Raw genomic sequence first — 12,065 nt, 5'->3', positions numbered from 1 at the left:
GGGTACTACATGGCTATAATCCCAGCATTGAGGAAGTCAAGACAGGAGGATCTGGACTGTCTGAGATAAACAGCAAGTTTGAGCCCAACCTGGGTTAATTTTGATCTTATCTCAAAAGTTGGGGGAGGTGCTGGGGAAACACACTTGGAATACAAGTATAAAAACTTTTAGCCGGGCGGTGGTGGCGCACGCCTTTAATCCCAGCACTCGGGAGGCAGAGCCTGGCGGATATCTGTGAGTTCGAGGCCAGACTGGGCTACAGAATGAGTTCCAGGGAAGGCACAAAGCTACACAGAGAAACCCTGTCTCAAAACAAACAAACAAACAAACAACAACAAAAAACTTGTTCAGCCTGGCACTGGTGGCGCACGCTTTTAAGCAGAGGCAGGTGGATCTCTATGAGTTCAAGGCCTGCACTGTCTACAGAGTGAGTTCCAGGACAAGCAGGACTGTTTCACAGAGAAATTCTGTCTCCAAAAACCAAAAACAAAACAAAACAAAAAAAAACTCAGTCAGATCCCCAGAACATATATATAGCTAAACATGGTAGTACATATATGTAATCTTATCGCTCCTGTGGTGATATTGTGTTCCCCAATATATTGTACACCCTAATAAATTTATCTGGGGTCAGAGAACAGAACAGCCACTAGACAGACATAGAGGCCAGAAAATGGTGGCACACACACCTTTAATCCTAGTATTCCAAAGGCAGAGATCCATCCGGATCTCTGTGAGTTCAAAGCCACATTGGAAACAGTCAGGCATGGTGACTCACGCCTTTAATCCCAGGAAGTGATAGCAGGAAGCAGAAAAATATTTAAGTTGTGAAAATGAGGAAATAGGCCTGGTTAAGCTTTTAGGCTTTTGAGTAGCAGTTTAGCTGAGATCCATTTGGATATGAGGACACAGAGGCTTCCAGTCTGAGGAAACAAGATCAGCTGAGAAGTTGGCCAGGTGAGGTTAGCTGTGGCTTGTTCTGTCTCTCTGATCTTCCAGCATTCACCCCAATACCTGGCCCCAGGTTTGATTTTATTAATAAGACCTTTTAAGATTCCTGCTACATGCTCCTATTACAAGATGGGAAGCAGAGACAAAGAGAATCCTCAGAAAATTGGAAGATAGCTAACTTGGCTTGCAAATAAGGTAGAAAGTAAGGACTGACTCCCAAACTTATCCTTTGACCTCCATGTATACACTTCAGGTGTTTCACTATCTTATCAAAAATCAGATAAATAGGAACGTGTTAGGGAGGTAAAGGTGACGTCAGGTCTGCAATCCTAACACTTGGGAGACTGAGGCAAGAAGACAGCCAACAGTTCCAAAGCCAGGCTGGGCTGCATTGTGAGTTCTAGGCTAGCCTGGGCCTGCAATCTTTGCACTTGGGAGATTGAGGCTAGGACTGCCAACAATTTGAGACCAACCTGGGATATACGTTGAGTTCTAGGCCAGCCTGAGCTACAAAATGAGATCCTGTTTGGATGTTTTAAACAAACAAACAAAACCCCTCAATGGTAAAGATCTTAAGAAACTGAAATTCCTGTGTGTGTACTGCTAGTGGGAACATAAAATGTTTCAACCATCCATTCCAGTTCCAAGACTAAATTCCAAAGTTATACCTCCATTTGCAAAGTGTGTCGATGTGAGAAATTTCTTTACCATGTATGAAACTGAGGGGCAAGGTAAAGTTATGGCCCACAGCATGATCACTATAGACTTCCCAGTGCAACATGTTTTAAGAAAAAGATTTACACAGACACACATTTCCATAAACGGAGGGACTCCAGGAAATGTGTTGGGAGTATATCTGTACCAAGCTCACTACATGGCAACTTAGGGAAGGAGGCTGAGGGTGGGAGATCATCTCAGTTTGGTTTCAAGTATAAACCTGTGACTTAGGTGGGTATGGGGACACATTCCTTTAATACAAGCACTCAAGAGGCTGAGGCAGGCATATCTATGCAAGTCTGAGGCTAATATGGTCTACATATCAAGTTTCAGGCCAGTCAGGGATACACAATGAGACCCTGTTTCAAAACAACAACAAAACGTCATTATCTGTTCTATAGTGGGCAAATACCATTTCCATAACAAAAGATAAATTAAGCAAGCCTAAAAATTCTAACACAAAACTAAAATTTAGCCACCCACCCTTCTCCTGAACTGTCAAAGGGAAACAGTAGCCCCAGTGTGGTGGGTGCCAGGCTGAAAACCCACCATGAAGAAGGTCCATGCTGGAATCAGCAAGGCCACAGCAGCAGCACTGGTATAAAATTGCAGTTCCGGGGCCCTAAAGCGACAGAAAATACTTGATCATTCCCATGCTGGGGTCTAGGCTTCCACCCAGGCATTTTTAGGAAAGAAAATTCTAAAGAACCAGCAATCTAGAAATGCGTCTCCCACAATGACAAGGTTGAAAGGGCCCCCCTGATCTGAGCTGGCTGTCTGGTATTCTGATGAGTAAGCTGGAAATCAAGTGATTTTCACTCAACTTTCACAAAGAACTGTCAAAGCCACTTAAACCAAGTGAGTTCAGGCTCCCAGGGCTCATTCAGAGCTGTAAAATGATCAAAAGTCCCGGTGGACTTTATGACATTATATTCGATGCTGGATGTGGAAGTGCATACCTTTGATCCCAGCAGTTGTGAGGCAGAGGAAGGAGGAACTTTGCCTGGTCTGTATAGGGAGTGCTAGGACAGCCAGGAGTACACGGAGAGAGATTATCTCACCACCCCCACCACACCACTGCCACCACACCACTGCCAAAAATAGAAACTGTAAAAACTGTTACTGGAGATACTTACGAGAACCTGTATTTGTCCCCACTGAGAAGCTTTTTTGAAAAGACATTCTGCAAACTAGAACAAAAAGAAGGTGTCAAACACTGAGTCAGCGAGCAAATAAGGTGGTGATGTCAGGGGCTGCAAAGGTGAACAGCCACAGGCACTTACATGCCTGAGGCCAGTCCTGTACCAGGTGTGTCCAGTCATCATCTCGCTGAGAAGCAGAACTGTGCCTACTGTCCCTACAGACAAGCAGTTAGAGCCTGAATGACCAGCCATCTCAAACATCAGAGGACCATGATGGTTTTGCTCTGCACACTTTGAAAAACCCAACATGGGATGCTTAGATTAGGAGTCCAGAGTCATCTTCAGATACATAATGAGTTTGAAGCCAGCCTGGGCTATGTGGGACCCTGACTCAAAATCACAAAAGAAGGCTGGAGAGATGGCTCAGAGGTCCCAAACACTTGTTCTTACAAGTGGACACAGGTTTGGTTCCTAGAGCTGACATGGTGGCTCTCAACCTTCCATACCCCAAGTTCCAGGAGATCCATCATCCTCTTCTGACCTCCATGGGCCTCTGAAGGTCTCAGGTGCAAAACACTCATACATATATGATAAAAAGAGATCTAGCTGGGTGGTGGTGTCATATGCCTTTAATCCCAGCACTCGGGAGGCAGTGGCAGGTCTGTGAGTTCAAGGAGAAACCCTGTCTCAAACAAAACAAAACAAAACAAAACAAAAAACTAAAAAAAAAAAAAAAATCCTAGAAACAAACAAACAAACAAAAAATTCAATATAAGCCAAGAGTGGGTGGCATACACCCTTTATCCCAGCACTCAGCAAGCAGAGGCAAGTAGGTCTCTGTAAGTTTAAGGATAGCTTGGTCTACACAGTGAGTTCTAGGACAGCCAGGGCTAAGTAGAGAGACCCTGTCTCAAAAAAAAAAAATCTAAAACCAACCAAAATAAGCAAAGTAAGCAAGCAAACAAAACCAAAATAACTCCCTGGGGATGAAGTTTCCATAAATTTAGTAGACTTAGGGTCCAGGCCATTGAGGGCTCCTATGACAAGCATATGAATCGGATTTTTTTTTTGTTTTGTTTTGTTTTGTTTTTTTGTTTTTCGAGACAGGGTTTCTCTGTGTAGCTTTGTGCCTTTCCTGGAACTTACTCTGTAGACCAGGCTGGCCTCAAACTCACAGAGATCTGCCTGCCTCTGCCTCCCGAGTGCTGGGATTAAAGGCGTGCACCACCACCACCACCCGGCTATGAATCAGATTTTTAAGCCAGACTTATGAACAGACACACCACAGGGAAAACATATAAATAGCCAATGGGAAAATAAAATAATTCTGGCTTCAGAAGTGACTTCAGAGACCAGAACCTGACACAGTGGGACACAGTGACAAGACAGATGGAAATAACTTGTCAGATACAGTGATTAGGCACTAAAAGTCATCTCAGCACTCAGGAGGTTGAGGCAGTAGGGATAGCCTAGACTGTACAGTGAGAAAAAAAATAACAAAAAGAAACAGCACTGGAATATGACCTAACCCTCAACAGACTGTGTGACTAATAACACCAATTCAACATTTTTCCCCAGGTCTTTGACATATGATTGGCATCTGCCTGAGAGACACCAGGATATACTCACTTAGCCAGGAGGAGTTCCAGTAGCCTGGCTTTAGAGCCTTGAGAGATGTTCTCTGGCTTCTTCCTTGGCTTTATTTAGCTTGACTATGTGACATACAGGATTAAACTTCTATTCTCCATCAGGCAAAAACATTCTTTGTAGAAGAATTAGCATATTAATTACATCCTACAGTGTAACACACACACACACACACACACACACACACACACACACACACACACACACGAGGGGAGGGGGAGAGACAGAGAAAGCACACAAATATGTGGGTGTGTGTATGAATGCCATGGTACATATGTGAAGGTCAGAAGACCTCACTGTGGTTATTTCATTGTTGTTGTTGTTATTTAAGGTAGTGTCTCACTATGTATCCCTCAACACCTGTAGCTCACAGTATTTCTCCTGCTTCTGCCCAGATTACAGGCACATGTGCCACCACACCAGTCTAGTTACCATACTGATTAAAACAATTATCCTGACTGTAACCAGGACAGCCAGGACTGATTCACAGAAAAACCCTGTCTCGAAAAACAAAACAAAATGAAAGAATCAGGACAACACGTCATCAAATTCCAGCTTGGTTAGGAGAAAATGTACCTGATCTGGAAGTTACTGTTGTACTTCTTGAAGAAAAGGCAGGGCAGTAGAGCCTGGCTCTGAGTAACAGAAGTGGGGCTGAGCTAGCCTGGATTTGAACACCTGTGGACTCTGGTGAAGAAAAAACCAGCAATTCTTAAGCAACCTCTCCTTCATCATTTACCCTTGTGATCTGTAACTCACCAATCCATAATGTTGGTGGACAATGCAGCAGAAAACCCCAGGGTGTTGAAGCTTATCTCAGTGGCGGTGCACAATGCTAGTCCTCCCATGACCGGGATGAGGGACAGGTTGACCAACAGCCCTGGCAAGAACAAAACAGGAGTGTGCGTAAGTGTGGATGCACACAGGCCATGGCACACATGTGCAGGTTAGAGGATAACTTGTGGGAGATAGTTCCCTCCTTATACCATTAGATACTAAGGATTGAACTCAGGTTTTCACCCTTGGCAGCAGGCTCCTTTACCCACTGATGGCTCCTCCAGTTTATTTCTTTTTGGAAACAACAACAACCAAAACCAACCAACCAACCAACCAACACACCAAACAAGAAACAAGCCAGGTGTGTGGTGCACACCTTTGATCCCAATATTTGGGAGGCAGAGGCAGGCAGATCTCTGAGTTTGAGGCCAGCCTGGTCTACAGAGCAAGTTCCAGGACAGCCAGGGCTACACAAAGAAACTCAAAAAAATCTCAAAAACCGAAACAAAACAAAACACCACTACACAATAGATTAAAATACCCATTCAGCATTTGAGAATGCTTGATGCTCTTCTAGAGGACCCCAACTTAGTTCTCAGCACTTACTTTGGGCTTATCACTGTCTGTGACTAAGTAACAGGGAATCTGATACTTTCCTCTGTCCTCTGCATGCACTCATACACATGGCGAACATGCAAACACACACGCACGCGCTCGTGCACAGACACACACACACAGATAAATACTTAATTAAAAAAATCTGTTCACTGAAATGCAAATCACAGTTCCTACCTATATTACTTTTGGAAATGATATCAGGTACTATTCAGAACCTTTTCAATTTTATATACAGGACTTAGTTTAATAGTCAAAGAAAACAAGGACATGCGTCCTTTATGTTTATCAAAAGTAACAGTCACAGTCCTATGATCAGTTCAACGTAATTTCAGGAGAAATGGTTCCTGTTCCAGGACAGGCTGGTAAGGCCCAGTGCAGGGACTTGAACTCCTTAGGAAGTAATCAAGGAACTGAATGATCCTGAGCCCAGAAGACCAAGCTCAGGAAAGGACACATAGGCCTATCTTGAGAAAATCTTTTTTTTTCAAGCCCTTTCTTGGCTTTCTATGGTTGGTCTTATCCTTTGTCTCTTCGGTAATTTTCATTTAAATGGTGTACAACTGTATAAAATTCCAGAGAGAACTAGATATTTGCACTTTACCTGACTGCTTCTGGGCAACTGTGGCACAGCCAACGCCTCTCCAACTTGGGCTTCACCAGAGTCAGAATCCCAGCTCTAAGTCTGGCTTCTTTCAGACTGTTCCTTGAGTCTGACTTCCTCCTTGGCAACTAAGATTCTCAGCTACCACACAATGATCAAATGCCTTCTGGGGAGATGGTGATACATAACCAGGCTACTTCTCCCAGTGAACCTAGACTCCCTTTAAAACATAGTCTCTGAGTTTGAGGCCAGCCTAGTCTACAGAGTTCCAGGACAGCTCGGGCTGCACAGAAAAACCCTGTCTCGGAAAAACAAAACAAAACAAAACAAAACAAAAACTAGCACCTCGGCCATTCTCTAAGGCCTCTCTGACAGATTCCTTCTTGATAAATTTCACCAGCATTTATTAATTGTTCTTAACAAGTGAATGGTTGCTTGAAGCTTGTTCGTCATGGTCAGAAGTCAAATCATGATGTTTTAGAATCATGTGAAATAATCCTCTTTTTCTTGTTTGTTTTTTGTTCGTCTATAACAGGGTCTTCTCAATAAGTAAGTAGCTCTGGCTGTCCTAGAACTATGTAGACCAGGCTGGCCTCGAACCACAGAGATATGCCTGCCTCTGCCTCTCGAGTGCTGGGGTAAAGGTGTGTACCGCCATACCTGGCTTGAAATAATACTTTATATGGCTAACTTGATAAGGTTCCTTTGATTCAAGTTGCTTGTGATTTTTAGGAATTGGTCTTTTGTCCCTTTGATTCTGGTTTATTGATTGTGAGCTATATCCCCAGCTCTGATTCTGGTTTACAATAATCTAAAAAATTATACAGTTCCAAAAGCACATGTGAGAAGAATCCTGTGGCCAGTCTGGCTGGTCTCACTCCGGCCCCTGTAGGAGGCCAGTTGCCTTCATTTCAAGGTATTGTATTTCTGTGCATGTATGGTATTGAGATGGAACCCAGGGCATTATGCACACTAGGCAAGCACTCTGCCATTGATATGTGCCTCCAATTCTGATCTTGTCTTTTATTTAACATAAGCAAATACAAATATAAATCAATACCATTCTTATAAAAGATTTATTTGATGTACTATTCTCCATCTTATTTTATTATTTTGTGTGTTCTGCATGCATGTATTTCTGTGTACCACCTTCAAGCAGTGTCCCTGGATGTGAGAAGAGGGCATCACACATACAAATCCAGGAACTGGAGTTACAGACAGTTGTCAGCTGCCATGTGTTTGCTGGGAACTGAACCACAGTATTCTGGAAGATCAGCCAGTGCTCTTTTTTTGCTAATTCTTTTTTTTTTTTTTTCGAGACAGGGTTTCTCTGTGTAGCTTTGTGCCTTTCCTGGATCTTGCTCTGTAGACCAGGCTGGCCTCAAACTCACAAAGATCTGCCTGCCTCTGCCTCCCGAGTGCTGGGATTAAAGGCGTGCACCACCACCGCCTGGCTCAGCAAGTGCTCTTAATCAAAGAGCCGTTGCTCCAGCCCCACCTAACTTGAATATAACAATCTTGAATATGCTATTTTTATTTTTAAGACTTATTTTTTCTGATATGTATGTGTATATATCTATGTGAATGAGTGCCACTTGTGAATGTGTTCTCAACAGTCAGAAGAGAGTTAGATTCCTGGAGCTGGAGTTTCAGGCAGTTGTGAGCCTCAAATATAGATTCTGGGAAGTAAATTCAGGTCCTCTAGAAGAGCAGCAAGTGCTCTTAAGTAGTGAGCCATCTTTCTAGCCCAGAATATGCTGATTTTCAAAAGGTTGGTAGGGGAGAGACACTGGAGAGATAGCTCAGTGGATCAGGGCATTGGTTGCTCTTGCAGAGGACCTGAATCCACATGGTGGCTCAAAACCATTTGTAACTCCAGCTTCAGGAAACCCTTGGGTACCAGACATGCGAGTAGTGCACACATATACATGCAAACAAAACACTCATACATATAAAATTTTTTAAAAAGTTCATAGGGTATGGGTCTAACATGGTAAGGAAGTAATCAGAAACAGTCTACACATTATTAAAATAAATCTGACTTCCTCAGCCCTGGGGACGATAGAGAAACAGTTGCCATAAAGCAAGCTGGGCAGCAGTGGCACACACCTCTGATCCCAGCACTCGGGAGGCAGAAGGTGAGTCTCTGAGTTCAAGGCCAGCCTGGTCTACAGAGCTAGTTCCAGGACTGCCAGGGCTACACAAAGAAACTCTATCTGCAAAAAGTAAAAAAGTGTCACAAAGCACCCTAAGGAAGTGACCTGACTGTCCATTAAAGAGGGAGTCCTTATTGTTGAATATGGATATTGCCTTATTGTCTTTGAATCAAGATCAGCCCTTGGAGAACCTGCCTGCTGTTCACTCTCCAGCTTCCACCCCACTCCCACCAACTGGAGGTGTCATCCTCCTCTGGCCCTCATTCTCCCACAAACGCCCCAGCACGCAGCCAGCTTGATGAAGCATTTGCTCAAAGGACTGCAGGAGACACGAGTGACTGCCAAGAAAACTTTTCAAGGAGTGAAACAAGTGGTTCCAGCACCGTCACTGCTCACTGCTCTGAGAAGCTCTGGAAAACTGAACAAGACCCAGCACATAATGGGCAGTAGGTGACACTGTAGATGGAAAAAAAGGATGATGAAGCCCAGCCCAGACAAGAAGGCAGGACCAGGAGAGTCCCTACCTGTGTACTCCCCCAGAATCATCCGAGACATGATCACTGTGAAAATGGGAGCCGAGCTCTTCACGGTCTCCGCAAAGGATACTGCCACATTCTTCAGGCTGACCAGCCCCAAAACTACTGTCGCAAACCTCAAAACAAGAAAAAAAAAAAAAAAAAAAAAAAAACACATGAGAAGGGACCTGTCTGCTTATAACAGAGACTCCAAGTGCTTAGTCATGACCAGTGGGCACATCTGGTCCCTTGTCCCAACAAGGAGGTTGAGTCCCAGGTGAGGATGACACCACTGCACTCAAGGATGGCCAACACTACCTTTTATTATTATTATTGTTATTATTATTATCATCATTATTTTATTTTTTATTTTATTTTTTTGAGACAGGGTCTCACTGTATAGCTGTGGCTGTCCTGGAAGTCACTATGTAGACTAGACTGGCTTCAAATTCACAGAGATCCATGTGTCTCTGCCTCTCAGGTGCTGGGATCAAAGGTATGTGCCACTACACCCAGCTGAATTACTTTTTTTAATGACTGCCTTATAAAAGATTCTGAGAGAGAATGCATGTGGCATTAAGGGCCACAAAACTGAAATCTAACTGATGGATGTCCCACAACTGGATGGCACTATGACTGTATCCTGTGCCGTGAACACAAACTAAGAAGCCCTAATTGCTAAGGCCTCCAATAGGGTTTCCACATTAAGTAACTAGAAAGGTTTTCTGTTTGTATGGTTTTGGCTTTTCAAGACAGGGCTTCTCTGTATCTCTGGCTGTCCTGGAACTCTCTTTGTAGACCAAGCTGTCCTCAAACTCACAGAAACCCTCTGCCTCTGCCTCCTGAGTTCTGGGATTAAAGTCATTCATCACTACACCTGGATTAGAAAGGAATTTTATATCTTAAAAAAACGGAATTAAGACAGTCAACACATTTTTACCTCATGAGGCCCACAAAGAGCATAGTCATGATGAAATTGGGTGGGTAAGAGAGCCGGGTTTTGTGTTGATACAAACAGCAAGGAACAAATATTTTAACACATCCAATTAATGTCGTTGACAGCATCTGCACAGCACCTGTGGAGGGAGGCATGAGGCCACGCTGATAACAGTCCTTTCCCACACATGAGCACAGAATATTACCCTTCATTCCAGAAACATATCTGGGTAAGTTCCTTTAGCCCTTTCCCTCCCTCCTGGTGGCCTCTGGCCACTCAGCACTGGGGCCCACAGGAATGCACACTGGGCAAGGTGGCATTACCTAACATGCTGGGCTCTCCCTCTAACAGGGACAGGATGTACTTGTTGAGAAACAGGGTACAAAAGCTGAAGAAGAACCACAGCGTGAGGTAGATGAGAGCCCGTGAACTCCACACACCCAAGTCCGACTCAATGACAGTAGTCTCTGTGATGGTGACAGTGAGCAGGCTCTCCTCTGGACTGCCATCACCTTTGGTAAAGACAATCTTCTCACTCCGGTGACCAAAAAGGGGGCCCCAAGGGAGAAGTGTTTTTCCTTTCAGCTCTTCTTCACAGCCGGGTACTGTCTCCTCCAGTGCTTGGGATTTTGCTGATGACATGCTGAGGGCACTTGTGAGAAGTAAATCTCAAGGATGGACCACATGGATCAAAGTGACTGCCCAGGCAGAGGGACACAGCTGGAGGAGGCCACAGTCTTCGTCTGCATGAATATGGGTGGACCCCAACATGCCTGTCTCCAACAAAGTGGGGAAGCAAAGGCTAAAATGTTAAGAAAAGAAACCATATTACTAATTTTGAACACCTTATATTCTTTTGTAATCTTCTGTGTATGATGCATGTGATGCACGTGTGCATCTGAATGTGTTTGAGTGAAGACATTATGTGGAGGTCAGAGAACAATCTCGGGTCCTGACTTCCACCGGGTTTGCTATCTTTTTTGTTGTTTGCCACTATGTCAGCTACCTTCCAAGGGTCCTCCTGTCTCTATTTCCTATCTTGCTTCCAAAAATTCTCCTGTTTTTGTTTTCTATCTTGACATAGAAGGGATTACAGTTGCCTGGCCCTGGAGACTCCACCTAGTTCAGAAGGTACCAAGCTGAGGCAGCTCTCATCCTCTTCCCAGGCTGGTTCTTCCATGATTGGCTCAGCTCAGCCCAGACCTGGAGTCCTCTCCACCCCCTGGTCTCTAATGACATTGTTTGCATCTTGTCAGCCCTCTCAGAGACCAGGAACATCCAAGAATAGAAGGAGCTCACTGTTCCTCCTTAATTTCTCATGCCTGGCTGTTTTTCCACACCTTCCACAGAGCTTCCATCTGTCCCTAACTGGATTGAGTTTTTTTATTTTTTTATTTTTAAGATTTATTCATTTATTATGTATATAGAAGAGGGTGCCAGATCCCATTACAGATGGTTGTGAGCCACCATGTGGGTGCTGGGAATTGAACTCAGGACCTCTGGAAGAGCAGTCGGTGCTCTTAACCTCTGAGCCATCTCTCCAGCCCCTGGATTGAGTTTTTAATTCATGAAAGTCCTATTTGTTTCCATTTCAAATTGGCCTGTTCTCATTTTGTTCTTTCAATTCCTCTTTCACATCCTTTACATTCTCTGCTGGTTCATTATTCATACATCATTGCTACTTAGGTCCAATTTTTTTCATGGTGGATGGATGAGTATGTTAGACCACACCTCTACCTATTATTCTGGCTTAGTCCTGGTTTGCCAAGGGCCCAGGATCAAATTCATGCTACTTTCCAGACAAACATTACACTAGTGAGGATGTTCAGACCTGTGCCACAATGTCTACAAGATGTCTACTGCTCTTAAAGCCTTAGGCAGAGCCAAACCATCCTGTTCACCTGTGGATGCTGGCATTCTCCTAGTTCTGGCTTTGAGCAGGCTCTCATCTTTGACTTGCTCAATCTTATGAGGATCAAGATGGCGATCCTCCTTTACAAAGAA

The 12,065-nt window shown here is 44.0% G+C and overlaps 1 protein-coding gene across 6 annotated transcripts in view; it reads right to left on the bottom strand.

Annotated features, from left to right (window-relative positions):
• LOC114708237 (solute carrier family 35 member E2A) overlaps positions 1 to 12,065 on the bottom strand; it is a 36,850-nt gene that overhangs the window by 7,180 nt on the left and 17,605 nt on the right. For all 6 annotated transcript variants that reach the window (XM_028891384.2, XM_028891382.2, XM_028891383.2 and 3 more), the window contains 6 exons: positions 10,385 to 10,863; positions 10,065 to 10,200; positions 9,134 to 9,261; positions 5,217 to 5,337; positions 2,805 to 2,858; positions 2,218 to 2,290 (listed from right to left, as the gene is read on the bottom strand). In XM_028891384.2, the coding sequence (XP_028747217.1) occupies positions 2,218 to 2,290; positions 2,805 to 2,858; positions 5,217 to 5,337; positions 9,134 to 9,261; positions 10,065 to 10,200; positions 10,385 to 10,703 (831 nt within the window). In that variant the 5' untranslated portion in view covers positions 10,704 to 10,863. The remainder of the gene's footprint in view (positions 1 to 2,217; positions 2,291 to 2,804; positions 2,859 to 5,216; positions 5,338 to 9,133; positions 9,262 to 10,064; positions 10,201 to 10,384; positions 10,864 to 12,065) is intronic.

Source organism: Peromyscus leucopus, chromosome 2, assembly GCF_004664715.2.
Source record: "Peromyscus leucopus breed LL Stock chromosome 2, UCI_PerLeu_2.1, whole genome shotgun sequence".
In the NCBI taxonomy this organism is placed as follows: domain Eukaryota; kingdom Metazoa; phylum Chordata; class Mammalia; order Rodentia; family Cricetidae; genus Peromyscus; species Peromyscus leucopus.
The sequence above is the reverse complement of the archived record's forward strand: the minus strand, read 5'-3'. Positions and strand labels throughout refer to the sequence as shown.